Source organism: Haemaphysalis longicornis, unplaced genomic scaffold, assembly GCF_048455015.1.
Source record: "Haemaphysalis longicornis isolate Haplotype H1 unplaced genomic scaffold, Haemaphysalis longicornis Haplotype H1 scaffold_3, whole genome shotgun sequence".
NCBI classification, from domain to species: Eukaryota; Metazoa; Arthropoda; class Arachnida; order Ixodida; family Ixodidae; genus Haemaphysalis; species Haemaphysalis longicornis.
The window spans coordinates 62,337,563-62,355,406 of record NW_027526335.1 but is presented as its reverse complement, the minus strand read 5'-3'; the positions used below and the strand labels follow the sequence as shown (position 1 = coordinate 62,355,406).

Below are 17,844 nucleotides of genomic sequence, written 5' to 3'. Positions count from 1 at the left end.
ATACTCCCTAATGCAGAATTTAAGCATAGCTGCTGTTTAGCTGTTTCGACTGTGCAAAACATGTTTCAGACCGACATAAATGTATGGTTACAGGCCACGTTTATTCTTCACATAGTACTCCTTCTTCAATAAACACTTCTTTCCCAGTCCTTGATTGATGAAGGGGGCCTTGTGGTCAGAAACAATTGGACGAATATATGTTCGACTTGCTGCACCAATGCCTGGTTCTCAAACAAAGTCTACGCAAGTATTTCGCGAGTGGTGACAGCCCTGGGAGCCGTTACGAGGGAGAGGAAATGAGATCTTCTCGCACACGAGTGGTAGGAAATGTTCGTTTGTCTTGATGTCTACATTACACTCCCCCAATAACATGGTGTAGATTTACGGGCGGTTAATGTGAGGGGAAGGAAATGCCCTACGTCTGTGGTGAGTGCGGTAGGTGAGAAGTAGACACTCGCTACCAGCAAGCTGCTGTCCAACCTTGCGGAACACAGCTCGCAAACTTCATCAGACATGTTAATGGTTTTGATTGGATGCTGACAGACCTGTACGCAAATATGAGGTCTGTTAGAAAAGTATCCGACCTTTGGCCGAAGAAAAAAAACTGGCATAACTGGAGTGTAGGAAACCTAATCACCCTCAAAGTAGTCTCCTTGAGACTCCACACACTTCTCCCAGTGGTGCTGCCATTGTTGGATGCATTCCGAGAAGGCCTCTTTCGGAATGGAGTTTAGCTCAGCCGTCGTTGCTGCCATAATGTCCTCTCTTGTCTGAAGTCGCGCTCCTTTCAATGACCTCTTTATTTTGGGAAACAGCCAGAAGTCGCAGGAAGTCATATCAGGAGAGTAACGAGCCTGTTGAACTACAGGAGCCTGGTTTTTCGCCAAAAAAGTCTGAATCAAGTGCGAGGAATGTGCAGGAGCATTGTCGTGATGGATGCGCCAATTTCCTGTTGACCACAACTCCGGTCTCTTACGCCACACAGCATCACGCAGGCGATGGAGGACAGTCGTGTAGTACTCTTTGGCGATTGTTTGACCCTGTGGTGCGTACTCACAGTGTACCACACCGTGGGAGTCAAAGAAAGCAGTCAGCATCACTTTGGCGTTGCTGTGCACTTGGCGGGCCTTCTTTGGTCGTAGTGACGTGGGATGCTTCCACTGTGGTGACTGGGATTTGGTTCCCAGGTTGTACCTGTACACCCGAGACTCATCACCAGTGATTATGGTGTTCATGAAGTCGGGGTCACTGTTTGTGGAATCCTGTGTGAGACTTCAAAAACGTGAGACTTCAAAAACGAAGTTGCTTTTGCTCCGCCATGAGCAGCTTCAGCACGAATTTCGCCGCAACTCTCTTCATGGCCAAATCTTCGGTCATAATGGAATAGGCAGAAAAAGTGTTGATGCCCACCTCTTCCACAATTGCTCGAATAGTCACACGGCGGTGCCACATGACCACAATGTTCACTTCGGCAATGACCTGGTCATTTCGCATGTTGATGGCCGACAGGAGCGTGGCTCGCTTTCCACTGATGTGCGGCCGTCTTTAAACCGGTCGTACCACTCCTTAATTTATGTGCTGCTCATAGCATCATCACCGAAAGCCGTCTGAATCTTCCGAATGGCTTCCACTTGGCCGTCACCCAGTTTCTGGCAAAATTTGATGCAGTAGCGCTGCTCCAGTCGCTCTGTCATTTTCCTTGCAACAAAAAAAACCAACGAGAGCACTGCGCACTACCTCACTGTCAAATGCTGTGTCCCAGTGACTGACGCTATCGGCAGGCGGGAAAAAATTCACGCATGCGCTTGAAGGTTCAAGATCGACTCATGCAAGTGCGCTTGTTTCATATCCATCAGGTGTTCGCAAAAAAAATATGGTCGGATACTTTTCTAACAGACCTTGTAGACAGCCACTCCCACCGCTCTTTTGCAGTCTCGGCGAGGCACATAACTGCTGCTTCAGTGGCGCGCACCTCTGGATTCTGGCGTCAGCGGTGCTGAGCGGCTCATTTAGCTACAGTGGCAGGCACAGCATTTCAGTCGTCTCGGAAGTCATTGCGTCATCGTCAAACGCACAATAGCCCGTGGCTATGTCTCGCGCGGCTTCGGCATACTGCCTTTTGATTTCTGCCTTTCAATTTCGATTTCGGCATGCTGCCCTCACAATTTCGCCATACTTTCATCCTCCGTTTCCGCACTCGTTCTGTCTCATCTGTCTTCGGTGTCTTCTTCATTAACTCGGTTAATACAAGGCCAACAGCACTGCCAAACCATAGGAGCGGGTGTTCAAAATCTTGCGCCCTAAAAGTCAGTTAATTTGAATGCGAGTGGCGTCCGCCACGGACAATTCCAACTACGCATTACCGCAACCGGCAGCTTGGGGCCTTGCCCACGGGCAGTGGAACACACCCGTGACCTATACGAGGGGCTGCGTCGCCTATGGAAGGCAGGGAAGAACGCAAATAAAACATCAATCCAATGAAAACATATCTAAAGCTCCCGTGGCAGATGTTTTGAGAGAAGTTTTTTTGTGGACTACATCGATGTTCAGAGTGTGGGCCGTGCTGACAGATGGCACCATTTCTGAGGGTAGAAGCATGGGACCTGTTGCTGCCAGTGATTCCAAGGATGGGGCGGACAAGGTACCACTGCGGCCCATCACTCTGAGTAAATGACCGGATGGAATGCCGCCCATCCCTCCTTCAATTTTGGAGCATCCACGAAAGGGAAGCCTTCCACTGAGTTCGCTCGTTAGAGCAAAAAGTGTTGGTTTTTTCCTTCAAGGATAAAAGGAAGGCTTAAATCGCGGATTTTTCCAAGCATTCAGTTGCTGTTTTTGTAAGGCTCTTATTCATCACTTTAATTCGAAGTGAGGTGGCATCCCCATGCAGTTCGAATGAACAAGCTTTTACTGTACAAGTTCTGTGCCTAGTTTTATCTTGTTCATTGCTGTGGAGATTTAGAAAAACGAGGTATAAGATGAGTGCCACAATACTATTTAAGCCTGCCAGTCTCTCAAGGTAAGAAAAATGGTTTCAAAACGAGATGTAATGCTAATGTCCCAAATCCAGTGAGAGCATACTTGTGCACTACAATAAAGTTACAACAAAACAGAGTTTCATTACTCAGATTAACTTGACATACACTAAATTGCAACTTAGAAATGGTCATAATCTAATGTTGCGCACTGTCTTGTCGCAACTACAACGGCACCCCAGTTTCACCCGCATTGTGCAAACGTAATGCACCTCTCATTGTAACGCGCACAACAAAGCAAAGAATTCTACACATTTCTTGCACCCACTCGGGGGCCATCAAGACTCCCCCATCTCTCTCACCCTTCTCAATAAGCTTCACTGTGCTGCTCTTTGGGTTGCATTGAAGTTTTTGCTAACTCATGTTCTTGCTGCCACAGCAGTTTTCACACTTCGGCATGGGAGAGGGTTTACGTTGCCTTTCCGTAACGACTTTCCGCAACGTTTCCTCAAATTTCCGCAACGACGTTGCTGCCCTGGCAGTCAATTCCGGTGCTCTGCTAAACGAACCCGCAAGTTTAGTATGCAGATACACACATTTATTTTATGCCTTTTTGAGCAACAGAGAACAAGTACTGTTCATCCTCAGATGCCCCTAGATCCCATGCTATTTCTCGAGTTAATTTTTTTCATAGCTTGGTATCATAAGGCTAAGAAAGCACAGCTTTGTAGCAGAATGGAGGGATGGCGTATATGGTGCCAGGGACAAGCTGCAACAAATGGCTTCTACAAACATGAATAACGTAGTGCTATGTATCACCCATGACCTGTTCATTCATGTGTATGAAGCCACAACCTATCGAACCCATTTAATTTCAGAAAAACAAAAACATGCCTATTTTATAGATTTCTTATGGTTTTTACACTGCATTTCGGTAACGTTGAGATGGAAAGTGCAAATATGGAAACATATTCAAGTTTGACAGTTTTTATCATAAAGTTTCCTTGAAGCAAAATTTCTAGTATTCGTTATTTGAGTTTTATTACCACGATATACAAAACTATCGAATTTTAATTTGGTTGAATTTTAAATTTAATCATTCGCACTGCCTCTAAAATAGAAGCATAACCCCCCAACCCTTCCCCAACCTTTGCCCCCAACCTTCCATAATGTGCTATATGCAGACTTTCGTTCACATTGGCCACCCGCTGCGTGCGTCGGCAGGCCAATTTTGAGCAGGCTGTCCTTCCCATCTCCACTTTTTCAAGAATACCACAGCACCTCTTGCAAAAAAAAATGCAGAACAGCTTACTGAGGCCAAGCACGACACAAGTGGTGCATTCTTAAGCCTTTATTACACACATTCTTCTCTTCTCGCCTTGCCAGGCCCAACATGAACACAGCACACTGCACGCACACGCCTGCAGATCTCAACTCGACAGCACATAATCACAACAACACACGAACACCCACCCCGCCCTCATTTTGGAAGCTTTGTGTGGCTCCTGCAAAACAAACGAGAGGCACGCAAGACAATAAAAGGAGGAGCAAGATTAGAGGATCTCTCACCAAGAACAGCACGGCTACATTCTCTCCTTACACAAACAACATACTAATACACTAACTGCCGTTGTCCGCAACTTGCAGTGCGGACACTTAGTTTCCGAAAGATGGGCCACCTCGGAAGTCTGTGAGCGTTAATGAAGTGACTATGCCTCGGGTTCCGGGTCGTTACTTTTTCGTGGTGTTTGTAATCCTAATTTCAGAAAGGAATCACTAAAGCTTTTTTTTTTTGGCCTCCCTGACAGGTTTCTAAGCTAAGCTGGGCACCATCATATGGATTCCCAGAGCATTCTTGTGAGCACCAGCACTGAAATGAAAGTTGGCGGGAAAAGTGAATTTTGCTGCAGTATAGATGTGTGCGCGATTCTTCCCCTGAGGAGCCTGATCTGGAGCAGATCAGCATTCAAATGTACAACTGGTGTACCTCTTTTTCAAGCTGCCCTCATCTAAAAAGACGGCATTACGACCCGACAGCTGGACCGACCGTCGACTGCCAAAGGTCCAGAAAGTCCACACTAATCAGTGCTGGCACATTCGTACCCCCGAATAGAATAGTGTCAACAAGAGTTGCTTTTTCGCTTCAAAAAATAAAATTTAAGACGACTCGATCCAACAGAAATATTTTTCTTCATTTCAAGCGCTCGTCCGATGACCCAACAGTTGGGCCAACTTTCGACTGTGCCCCTGAATAGAACAACGTCAACAAGAATTGCTTTTTTGCTTCAAAAAATAAAATTTAAGAAGACTCGATCCAACAAATATTTTTCTTCACTTCTGGCACTCGTCCGATTTCGGCCCGAGAGACTCAAAACATTCACTCTATTTCCGTTAAAAGGGTGGACAACTTCGTTTTCACACCATTCAAAAAAGTTGGTAGCAGCTCAAACAGAATGCCAACCTTCTTACAAGAGGACTTTGCTAGCTTGCTCAATGACTTGCCAGCTCTGGACTAAAAAAAAGCTCTCAGCCATAAAGAGATATACAAAGTACAGAAAGTAAAACGAAATTGTGCTGCCATGGGTATGCACCAACGAAGCAGCTGACACGCATCAAACAGAAAAGTGGGACCCCCAGAATTTTGCGGGTCGAGTGCTCGTTGCACCTGACTACATAGGCAAGCACAACGCGCGATGTAGATTCTGGCATCTTTAAATATCATTTCCTTTCTTTTTCTACACGATTATCTTTCCTTTCAATCTTTTTTTTTTTTCCTCGGTCTGAAAAGCTGGAAGGGTGAAGGAGGGTTACGACGTTCTGCTTTGCAGCACTGGTAGGTTGACTCTGGTGGCATTGAAGCTCTTACAGTCTGTACAGGGGAATTTCCACGGCCAACGTCACTATCTCTTGAATCGTTGTTTCATGAACTTGAGTGTTTTCTGCATTAAAGGTGCATGCTTTGGTTCTGAAAATAAAGACAGAACAAGGTTTCCATTTATATCAGGGTTTGTATGGGCTTCAAAAGCAAAAATTCAAAGGTTTTCATGGACTTTCAAGGACCAGAAAACACATTTTCAAGGTCCCCAAGGTTTTATCTGGGATTATTTAACTTTTTCAACACAATGCAAAAATTTGGTTATCGCCCAATACCTCAGAACAATGCACATTTAGATAGGCGCTATGGGTTCGTAAATGCTCCCCCAGCTTTATTTTTTATTTCATACTTTGTATTTAGAGGTTTTTCTTGGTGTTTTGCTGAGGCTGTTTGATTTCAAAACTTAGTTAATGTTGCCTGCATCTCCTGCTTTGTCAGCAAGAGTTGCTGCAAGGCAGGATGAACTATGTGCACGTCCACCATTTGCACGTAAAAGCAAACGCAGCTGGAGAGTATGAGGCACAGCAAACATGCAATGAAAGGCCGTCCACAGACTAGATGGATCATGCAAGATAGAGAACAGAAGCCGGCTTTCACAGGATTGTATCGTGACATGAATTCTATTGAGGAGTGCTGCTCCCAATGTTGCCTCGTAATAATGAGAATCCACAACTCGTAATTTCACGCAATACACTGAAACTTGATTGTTACAATGTTTCTTTACATTTTTAACACCTAAAATTCACAACAAGCACTTTAAATTCTTGTGAAAAGATAGGGCCATTGGTTCTCTCCAGAAAAATCAAGGGTTTTCAAGGACCCTTTAAAAATTCCAGGACTTTCCAGGCCTTGAAATTTACACTTCTAAATTCAAGGGTTTTCAAGGTTTTCAAGGACCTGTGTGAACCCTGTTATATTCACATAAGGTCTCAAAAGTCACTTGGCAACAAAATTGCACGGGAAAACTGCAGCAATGAAAACAACCGCTAAATTATAAGCACTGGTCACACAATGGAACTGCCAAATGGGCCAGATGAAAGTGTGACTACTAAGGCCAGGTGTCGAACCGGAATTGGACTGATATTTTTTCTGGAGCTTTACCCGAACCCAAACCTTTACTTTTTAAAAGCACGCTGAACCCGAACCGGAACTGAACCGAAAAATAAACAACGGTTACCGGTTCACAGTAAACCGCTTCGGCCCTCCGTTTTGCATACCATCGGCTTAGTGATCATCCACGGATTCTTACCCTTCAGATCAATCGCAACATTATCAACGGCATCCCTATTCTTGGTTGCAACTTGAAGAAGGAAATACACACCAATATTGAAATCGTATGTTTCTGCTGGCTCCCTGCAGAATATCCCACTATTGGCTGTTTGCAGGTGATATAAAACATATGCTTTGCGCTTCCAGGCACAGGTCTCGCTGTGACTTTACGACCATTGTACATCAACACAAAACGAACACTAAAGCAACGAAAGAATAGGTTTTAATGATTACCTTGCTCAATATTCTTACTTTTATGTATGCCACAATAAAATCAATTCTTCTTAACCTGTTATACTTCGTCGGCAGGGCAGCGGTGTCTTGTGTATTGGCCTGTTTAATGAATTGATAAACAAGACTAATTTCATCAGAAAGGGGCAAGAAATCTTGGGTTGCGGGGGGTGGCGACAAGGCCATGCCTTCGGGGAACCTCCAGCACTCGTGTCAAGGCCCAAACCTGGATTGCTCTGAATTAGGTAGTTGCAGACCTCTAGGAGGAGGTGCACTAAATCTTGTCTTTTGGCTTTAAATACAGAGTATTAGGGTGAGTAATCTCCTGAATAAATCAATGGTAATTTTCAGGTGGCACATCTTTTATTAGCTTAGAGCTGCCTCCAGGTGGCTTGCTGCATATTGTTGAGGGATTTATGAGGGGAGGATATTTATTTACGTCTAGGCGGTAGTACGTAACTATCTGATGGTACATTTTCATGCGTTCCTTGGCTGATCTGCGGGGGAAGTCACCCACCACATCTCGGCTGACAGAGAAGACTGCGCATTCAAAGAAATGTGCAGGGGCAGGGAGGCCACCACACTGCTGCACCGCGAAACAGCGACCCACACTCTAAAAGTGCCTACTTGTCACATTTCAAAATTCCTGGGGATGGAGAGGGGTACATAGTGCTTTCACACTGTGATATAAAGCCGCCTGCATTACTCTTGGCAAAGTGGCACCCCACAAATTCACTTCTGTAAAGATGTGAAGCCGACTCTATAGAGGCTCGCTGCATAAAATAGCGGCTGGAAAGGGTGTTTACGCATTGGTAGACAACTGTTCGAATTTCTGTACCATTTCTTGTAGATTGTTACTGGTATAAAAACGCAGGTAGAATTAGCTTTTCCTGAGTGTGAAAGCCGCCTAAGTTCGTGATTGGCGCGATTCCCCTGCAGCTTATAGTTGCACGCTCTGCATGGGAGTTCAACGCAACCATAAACGCAAAATAATCCGTGACCCTGTTTTATTTGAAAGTAATGGTATTTGGTAACGCTCCCTTTGCAATACTGGTCCCGCAGGACGTTGAATTCTTCAAAAACGATAATAAGCATTAAAAGCCTTCAAGTTTGACCAATGTCAGCGGTGAAGTAATGTGGGAAAATAAATTTATCACGTATTTAATTTCATGTTAGCAATAAAGAGGTATGGTAAAACAAGATGGTAGGCACCACTAAATCTCATAAACCTGATTTCTAGCAGTGGCTTTGGTCGACGGCTGCAATCACATGGATAAGTCCCTGTGACGTCACAAGGGCTGTGCAAGAAAGTGCCTCTTGAACAGCAACAACTTCATTTATTTTCCCGATTATCTGGCCAAATTGTTTAAAGTTGCTATTATGATAGACATCGTTGCTATTGAGACAAAGCCATCTTTTGTAAGAACCAAACACGTATTTTTGTGGTCGCGGTCCATTTGAACTCCAAACTTAATTTTTTTTTCACACTTAGCTATAATTAATCGTTCTGAACCGGTTTGCAAACCAGTTCAGGCTTGTAAATTCGCAAACCGGTAAGTTCGCAAACCGGTTCGGAGTGTAATTTTGTCGAACCGGAACTGAACCGTAACGAAATTATTTCACCCGAACCTGAACCGTAACCGAACCGGTATTTTTTTGGTTCAACACACAAAGGTAAAGATGGTTTAGAAGTCTATCAAAAAAAAAAAGAGAAATTTCACGAGCGTATCAACTAATCGACGGGATGGACAACTTATGCGAGTAGCAAAATGCTAAAACTCTTTACAGCCAACCGTTCTTCTTCATCCTGTTTGATTATGACACACATAGACAAGTCAAGGTTGAGGCAAGACAAAAGAGAACGTAGGTCGAGAGAGCAGCCTTTATGAAAACCTTGCCAATTTGAGTTTGATTCACTCGACGTTCAGGGCCACGCACCGAATGTCGGCGAGACTGCATTTATTTTCTCACTCATCTGAACAGTGTAGGGTTTTAAATTCGCCTCCCGACTTGCTCCAGCACAGCCTGGCTGATGAGGCGAGAATTTCAGGTGAGAATTTCAACTCCACAAGCCATTCACCAATCACCTACGAAGAACATGAAAAGAGGGGTACTCACTTTTGGGAATAGCAGGAGTGTTTGGTGGCGGCCGGCTGACGGGAACTGCGCTGACGTTTGGAGAAGAGGACAGGGGTCGAGTGACCAGACGGTCGGCAGGCCGCACGGGCACAGCCGACGGAACACCCGTGCCGTGCTTGGCTTGCTGCCGGGCTACGTTCCGAGGCGGCTTGGCCATCGAGTCCACGTACGCCAGCTTGGTCTGACGCACTGCGAGAACAGAGAGTTTTTTAACTAAACTCTGGAGCGTTCTTGACGCGCTGTCTTCACTGACGCGGGCAAGAAATGTAAATACAAGGGATAGCCCCATCAAGTCAAGGCTAGACTTGCCTGGAGTTGCCTTAGCCATGGAAGCAGAGATGGTGGCCGTCAACGACTTGAACTTTTGTTCCCGCTCGTCGTACTTTTTCTGAGAAAGAAGAAAAGGCGAATTAAAGAAACAGCGCGTCATAAACCTGACAGACCTTCAAGGCACGGCCATAATTTTGGAAATCACAATTTTCCAACATGCACCAGCACAAAAATACATTTGTAATACTCTGCCAGAAAATGCTGTTGGTCAATGCTATCCTTCAAGCAAACACACGAAGCTTGATCTTCCACAGATTGTGGCTCATATTGCTTCTGATCATCTCCTGCCATTCTTTTCTGAACCTTGGCTGCACTAATGCATTTGGATAACGGGGCCCGGTTTGATAGTCTAAGTGCGTCATGCATGTTAGCCAAGCCAAGCCAAGGATTCGCCAAGGATTTGCCAATAGCCAAGGACATGATGCCTGAGTGCCAAGATCACTTGTCAGTGAAAGTGGGCACGCTTGCTGAGACAGCCAAGGTTGCTAGAATAAACACCCTCATCATGCAGTTAGTCAACCATAACAGCAGTGAACGCCTTGATGGCTAAATAAACGAAGGATACCCAATATCCCCAAGGCAAAACACAGAGGACATAGGGTTAGTTTTTCAGGTGAGACATCAAAAGATGCAGATTAGATTGAAAAGTATAGCGGAAGAGGGGGGGGGGGGGTGTAAGTGCAATACAAACCCATCACCTTCACAACCCACCTTGCCTTCATTGCTGGCTTTATAAAGCAGTTACAGGGCTTGAGCAGATTAGCTGGCAAAGCATCATTTAGGAAACAATAAATAAAGCTGTGGACTCTCAACATATCAACTGAATCATCTTTGAAACAGATATGAGAAAAGAAATTGAAAGAAAAATTTTGATGAATAGTAGTAGTACAACACCACTCGCACTGTACCAATAAAGTGTGAAAGAGAATAAACCTTCTTCTCTTTGAAGTTTGAATGCCTTACACTTTCCTTGCTTAGTACTTTATCCTTCACTTTACGTATACCTAAAGTCATCTAGGTATATGTAAATCCACTTCGCGGATTACAGTAGTTGATGGAGCCCAGGGATTCCCACACAACATGAAGAGCTTCGATTGCAATCAAACTAAAACTTTGCATTTTTCAATTACAGGTAAAGCACCGTGGTACTCCATGTGCCTTCAGTATGAATGTCAATGGAATTGCAACAAATTTCTACACAACATCAAACTAAGCGAGTGGTGGTTACTGCGTTAATGCCAATTCTACTGTGCGGTCAATAGGCTCGGCATACAACATGTGACAAGGCCGTCGCAACAAAAGATGAAGACGATTCCGGTTTGCTGAAAAAGAGAGAGAGAGAAAGCAGAAATCACGCTCGCCTTCACGGTCCCTCCCCATGCGAATACAGACGAAAAGTGATGGCATTTTTTGGCATTATGTCTAGCACTGATACCCCACGTCACCTGACGCATGGATTTCGCGACTTTACATCCTCCTCCACAAGTGCTTCTCAGAGAATGACACACTGCGTAGTTTTGTGAGGTCAAGAGAGTGAGCAAGGGGTGCTTACACATTCGTAAATGAACAACAAGGTTCATGCTGGTTCATATGGCAAAAAATCAAGGGTTTTCAAGGATGTACTCAAAATCCTCTGCACAAATTTTCAAAGATCACATTTCCCGTAAGAAATCTTAAAAAAGAAAAAAAAAACGATGTAGGACATCGTCTGAAAAGAAAAAAAAGTCGCCGCAGCCAGCCGTTAAGCAAAAATGAAAGCTTCGGCTACATTTCTTTTTTCAATGAACTCTCATGACTGCTAAACTTACATGGTATGAGTACTTTTAGTGTGTTACAAAATGCAAACCTTTATTTGCTAAAGAAGATCAATCAAGTAGCAAACATTCATCCAGGCCATACCGTATTTTTGCGCGTATAACCCGCCCCTGGTATATAATCCGCATCCCTACTTTCAGCCCACCAGAAAAGAAAAAAAAATCTTCGCGTATTGCCCGCACATTTGATACAGGAAAGGCTGCACCAAAGCTACTGCTCAAGCAACACATCACATACTATGTAGACAGAAAAAAAGCACAAAATTCAGTGGTTAGAGTGCACTCGTCCTTGTTTTTTTTTCCTTATCCTTGTATGTTTTGCGCAATCACTGCCATGGAAGGCTTACTCAGTGTTACCAGAGTCCTTCAATGCTTCTCTGGCCATGAAACTCCCGGCCAAGTTTCGTACGGGGACAAAGGCTACCACGAGGGGCGCCACCGCAGATCGGAGGGCATCGGGCGGCCGCCGCTGCTCTGTAGCCAGACCGGCAGACGGGAACGCAGTAGCAGCACGTCTGTTCACGCCAAATTTTTTCGTCACTCACAAAATGATACGTCCATTTCAGCGGCCCACGACACGTAAAGCGAAAGCGCACTGCTGATAAGGCGCCAAGCGTCCGTTCCCGGCCAAACGTGCTCTGACCACTTCCCCTGCTGCCCTCCGATCAACACCAGCGCCGCGGCGCGGCCTCCCTGGGCAGCGCACGAAGCTCTCCCATAGCGTGACAGCGGAGTTTCATGACCAGAAAAGCATTGAGGGACTCTGGTGTTACTGCGTAGGGGCTTCACGGCACAACGTGCATCGCTGTGAAGCTACACTAAAGGAAAAACCCCACGTTTGCATATTTGCACCCCAACTTTTCAATCGAAATTTTTGCATTTTTTGTACGCGTGAAAATACGGTACATATTCTTGCATTGCTTTTATGCGAGGATTTTCAAGGGTCTGCAAAGATTTCAGGACTTTCAAGGCCTAAAAGAGAAGTTTTATAAGTTCAAGGGTTTTCAAAGACCCGCACAAACCCTCAATTATGAAGCTTAAACTAGTAACCATTTTATGTGTAAACACCTGTTATTAAGCTGGCTGTCCAAAAATGAAGAGGCACACTATGCGCTGCTCAAGAAATGCAATGTACTTTTCAGTGTTCTCTATGTCATGCCTTCACTGAAATGGGCTGTCTACATAACGGCAGTAACGAAATGTTATGAGTGGCCACACAGCAGCCATAGAGTGCTCTGTGAGGCTATTTCCTTCTATCCAAATTTTCAGCATCTTCTTGATTTGCTTGTCTGCTTTCTCACAAAGAATGCACTGCTAATATTCTGCCATGCCGGGACAAGTGTTGCTGGCTTGCACTTTACCAGATGCGTGCCTCTCGGCCATCCTTGCCATTTGCAAAACTACGCTGCCCACTGCCTCGTTAGTTAAGGATCATTGTGCACAACCAGTTAGCTCTAAACTAAGCTGCAATTATGCACAATGCACCATCACCCAGCAGAGAGGAAGCAAGATCTGTTTGCAACATTTGGACAGTCAGGCAAAACCATAGAACAAGAACACGGCAGCAAGAAAAGGACGCTTCCCAGGGAGGCCAGATAACGTCACAAGTGCTTGGCCTTGGATAATCCAGTGGCATCTGTCGCGGGAAATGAAACTGCGCGGCTGCAGCGATCGGCAATTTACTGCGCAACCCCGGAAAGAATTGGAGCTTGCAGCTACTATCGTTTCGTCCATCATTATTGTTGTGCCACCTCCCACTCTTGCTTGGGCCATTTTTTTTGTGGCCTGCAGTATTATATATATATATATATATATATACACACACATATACAAACAAACAAACAAATGAATAAGTGAAAGAATGAATGAATAAATAAATAAATAAATAAATAAAGTGCCACTACTCTCTCCTTTGCCGTCGCAGCTATGAAGCTTCGTAGCCCACATTAGATTTTAATGCGACATTATTTGGTCGCTCTCCTGTGCTGGCCCCAACAAACCGTTATGCCTCCTGTATACATTCTTGCTCCGTAGGCAGAACTAACCATTCTTTTTATGTTCATGCCCACCAGCTCATGTTCATACTCCGACAACAACCCCAAGTTCAACCAAGACGCCAAAAAAGCATGCACCGGCCTTGCACCCAACGCCGCTCTACTCACAACGATGGCGACGATGATGATGCCTTTTAACGCTGTGTACCACTTTTTGCCGGAGAACCTTACCATCTTAACCTCAGTGTGGCTATTGGTAGCAGGCTTAATTAAGCAAATGTACTTCTGCTCTTATCAGGTTACAGCTGTTCTGTATCACCCTCACCGCTACACTATAATTTGGTGCTGTGGAATTGTGGTGCCACTGGCTAATGCACAACCTTCCCCGTTTTGCTTACCCCACGACAAGAGACCCTGCAATCTGAGCAAAGGGCACAGATATTGCTCTATGTCTCCCCTCAAGGAAAGCTATGTTTCACAGGAAACGAACACCTGTTATCAATTAGCCACACCCGTTTGAAGTTTTGATGTGCATGAAATCGAAACTGACCAGGCTCACGCGGGCTGGGCACACTGTTTGGGCGCGGCATAGAGGCGACACACAGTCCAGGCAAGGTCAAAATCGCGAAAAGGAAGCTGCGAGGAGAATGGCAGGTGGATGTGACTACAAACTGATCCTCCTACAGGAAATGACCAGTTATGAACAAGACAATTTAGGGTGCTTTTTGTCTTCTTTGTTTTTCCTGAGCTGAAAAGTAAGAAACTCGCTTTTGAGGTGGGCTACATTTCTTCCCTCGAAGGCTGTAAGAAGATAAGATTTATAATAAAAGCCTGAAATTTCACTACATCAGTTCACTGCAATGCCTGTCCTAAGTTGCAATGTCTGCTCCGATTCCGTTAAGCCAAAGGTGAAGCTGCTACGCATGCAATTTATGCCTGCTTTTTTAATTAAGGACAAGAATAACAAAACACGAGTTAAGTATTTGACCACTGTTGTAGTTGAGACGGTATTTTGCTGTAAGGTTGGAGGTTTATATTTTCCCACAGGCTTACGAATGTGATCGGAAGAAGGCGGGGATGTTTGACTTTCTCAGGCCCTGAATCCGTTCCCCCGCCTTATACTACAAGGGCCTGGCATAAAGATCAGGAAAGGTATACAAGACACCAGCCATAGCAGTAACCTTGCTATCTCAAAGGTAGCACCACCTTTACATGTATTTGTTTTTTTAGCTGACATCAATTTTACACTAGATACAACCATATTTACGCAGTAATTTAGGATGAGAAGATAACTGGTAACTTCCGAGAGTACGCAGTGGCTCTATGTACGAGGGCATGAAGCATGACTGCGTGATGCCCATGTCCGCTGCATCACAACGTACCAGGTACACCTCCCGCCAGGTCTCCCCTTCCTCGGGGGTACAGCCCTTGAACTCACGGATGCAGTGCGCTTGCCACAGCTCGTCCGTGTCCTCAAGCAGGTACTGGGGAAGGGGAAGAAGAACAAAGAGGCATTGGGATGGCAGTCGAAACCACGACAGGACACCGATCTCAAAATGGCGACAGTAAAAAAAATTACAGCCATTCCACTCAATGTGAAAGCTGTCAGAAGTGCAGAGCAGTGATTCGCCATAATGGGCTGCAGCGCCGTTATCCGCTCACTGCTACCACCCAACGCAGTTAAAATTTCCCGCCTTCGCAGTGCTCACACGCCCCCTGCCTGAAACTGCGCCAGCATAAGTTCTGTCCTTTTTGTGCTTGCTTTTCCTCCCGCACATGCCGGCATTGCACTGCCACTTTTTTTAGCTTACTATCGTAAAAACCAACCGAACGAGCGTTCCTAACTAAATGAACACGGGCAATGCCTGTTAGTTATGTATATTTTACCTCAAATGTACTTGCAGTTTTCTTTGAGCTAAACAACAGGGACAAGCGCATGCAGTGGGCGAGTTTCGAACGCTTATGACTATATAAACCGTTTTGACTTGCGAAGCCTCTGGTTTACGCCGCGACGACAGCCACTACAACGGAACACCATGTGGCTCTACTTGGGTCCAGTGGGCGAGCTACGACGACAAGGCACGCTTCTAAAGTGCTCTGCACTTAAAAGTAACAGAACACGGGGAAAAGTGCTACATACTTGTCTTGACTGCAATACTGATACGATATGGAGGAGATTTTCTATGGCGGGATGTTCTTTTAGGAACAAATGAAGGACATACAAATGTCAAACTTAACTTCACAGGAATTTAAAAAAAAGTTGGGGGGATGATGAGGTATGTTACAATTTTCAGCGGTGGTGATTGTCTCATCTGCTGCAGCTCTACTGCTTGGGCTACATCTCTCGCTCCCACACTGCAGCAGCTTCTTCCAACGTCGATTGCAACATGCAAGGAAGAAGAGGGGGGCAGTGCTGTGAATAAATGCACCTGGTGCATTGTGCACTATGATTGGTTAGGCACGTACATGCATATGTCTCCCAACCGGTGAATTCTCCCACCTTTCACCCTCACTCTTTCCCCTCAAAACCAACGTTTTGCCCTCCTAATGATCATTTAGCTCCATAGCCTGCCGTACGATTGTCGACAAAGACAGCGAAGCAAAAAAGGTTCTCTCAACAGTTTTACTTTGGGAACCCTTATATGTTAGTACTCTTAAAAAACTATTAACTTTGATTTCACTTAATTTGACTGTTTGTAAACATTACCGGGTTACAGGCGATGCAAAGCCTCAAAACTTCTTACTAAAGCTGACACTGCGGAACTGTGAGATGTGACACGACAGAACTGGCAAAGATTTCACTACGGTGGCGTGAAGATTCACTGAAGAAAGGCAGGAGAAAGTAAGAACACGGTGGTCTGTCACAAAAAATAAAATTAATGCTCTTTTTTGAATGATTTCTCTTTTTTGAATGATTTCAATTTGCTTAAACTCGCACGGTATAAAAAGGCGTCAAACAGCAAATCTAACTCGGACACAGATTGAATAAACAGTCTGTACGTTGAAAGCTTGGTTTCAATACGAAATGGAGGCTACTGTGCTGTGGAGCTGTTGCTGTTGTTCCTGTCCAATTCGAAATGTTTGCCGCTACCTGTAGTATTTATCCCCAAATGGAAACTCAACTCACAGGGTTGTAATCTTCAAGTGTGTAGAGCTGCTTGGTAGTACACCTCTCCAATACTGGCTTCAGGATGTCGTACGGCACCCCGCCCGTGTACGCCATTCCTGGGGTGGGGGCACAGGAAAAAAAGTGAACAGCATTAACCTTAAATCGAACCTCATTACAAGCATCAACAGATCACAGGGAACGTTGATCTTAGACTTACCATCAATGTTGTCTATGAGGACTCGCATGCAAGCTTCAAGTAACGTGGGAACCTCTGCAAAATAAAGAGAGAGAAGGAAAGTGTTTGGAAGAGTTAGCAACACTGCTGCGAAAACCTACAAAAACAAAAGCATACAAAAAACTCTCCCAAAAACAAGAAAATCACTTGCAACTTTCTAAAATATTGCTGTACAGCCACAAAGGAGAGAAAAGAGTTACTGCAAAAGTTTGTGTGTGTAAGTACAGAGTTGTCTCTTTTCTTGTTTTATTTTTGAAGCACATACATCGGAACATGTCGCAGTCAATAGGAATTTATGTGCCACAGAATTCATGCCGCGTTTCTTGGATGGTGGCTTTTTCCCTGAATAAGCCCCTTAGGCTACTGCTCTTGCATTAACACGTCTTTTTTGCCACCTAAGAGGCCATACCATGTCAAGGACTATATTCAATAAACACTCATAACACGTACATACAAACTTCAATAAAAATCACCCGCTCAATATTTTAACTTCTCAAAATCAATTGCTTTACCACAATTTCAACTGTTGCCTGTAGCATGTAAGATTCACTCTGTGTTCTGCCCACTTCCCACTCTTATTATCTTTTTACGCAAAACACACAATAAAACTGGGCATTCATCCTAAAAGGAAATGGGGTTTCACATAACCTGCAGCCAAAAGAAAACTGCAGGTGCTTCACAGCAAAGCCAACCTTACACCTGTAAACTAAATGGAATCACTGCACACACAAGCCTAGAACATCACATGATGGGTTGGCACAATTTCAGATGCACAACCACTCGCAGGCTGATTTCATAGATTTCTTTTTCTTCCCCGAGAAGAATTGGCAAAGCTGCCCAAACGAACGACAAGGCGATCAGACTAACTCACTT

The 17,844-nt window shown here is 44.8% G+C and overlaps 1 protein-coding gene and 1 pseudogene across 2 annotated transcripts in view; both read right to left on the bottom strand.

The window, feature by feature from the left end:
* Positions 1–17,844, bottom strand: part of LOC144174532 (uncharacterized) — a 598,699-nt gene that overhangs the window by 574,987 nt on the left and 5,868 nt on the right. The window contains exons 8-13 of one of the 2 annotated variants that reach the window (XM_077703282.1): positions 16,954–17,007; positions 16,755–16,852; positions 15,010–15,111; positions 9,799–9,877; positions 9,469–9,678; positions 5,071–5,940 (exon numbers count right to left, since the gene is read on the bottom strand). In XM_077703282.1, coding sequence (XP_077559408.1) covers positions 5,876–5,940; positions 9,469–9,678; positions 9,799–9,877; positions 15,010–15,111; positions 16,755–16,852; positions 16,954–17,007 — 608 coding nt within the window. In that variant the 3' untranslated portion in view covers positions 5,071–5,875. Of the gene's footprint in view, positions 1–5,070; positions 5,941–9,468; positions 9,679–9,798; positions 9,878–15,009; positions 15,112–16,754; positions 16,853–16,953; positions 17,008–17,844 lie in introns of those variants that run through there. The other variant, XM_077703283.1, reaches the window with a different exon arrangement.
* On the bottom strand, positions 630–1,733 carry LOC144173615 (histone-lysine N-methyltransferase SETMAR-like; annotated as a pseudogene).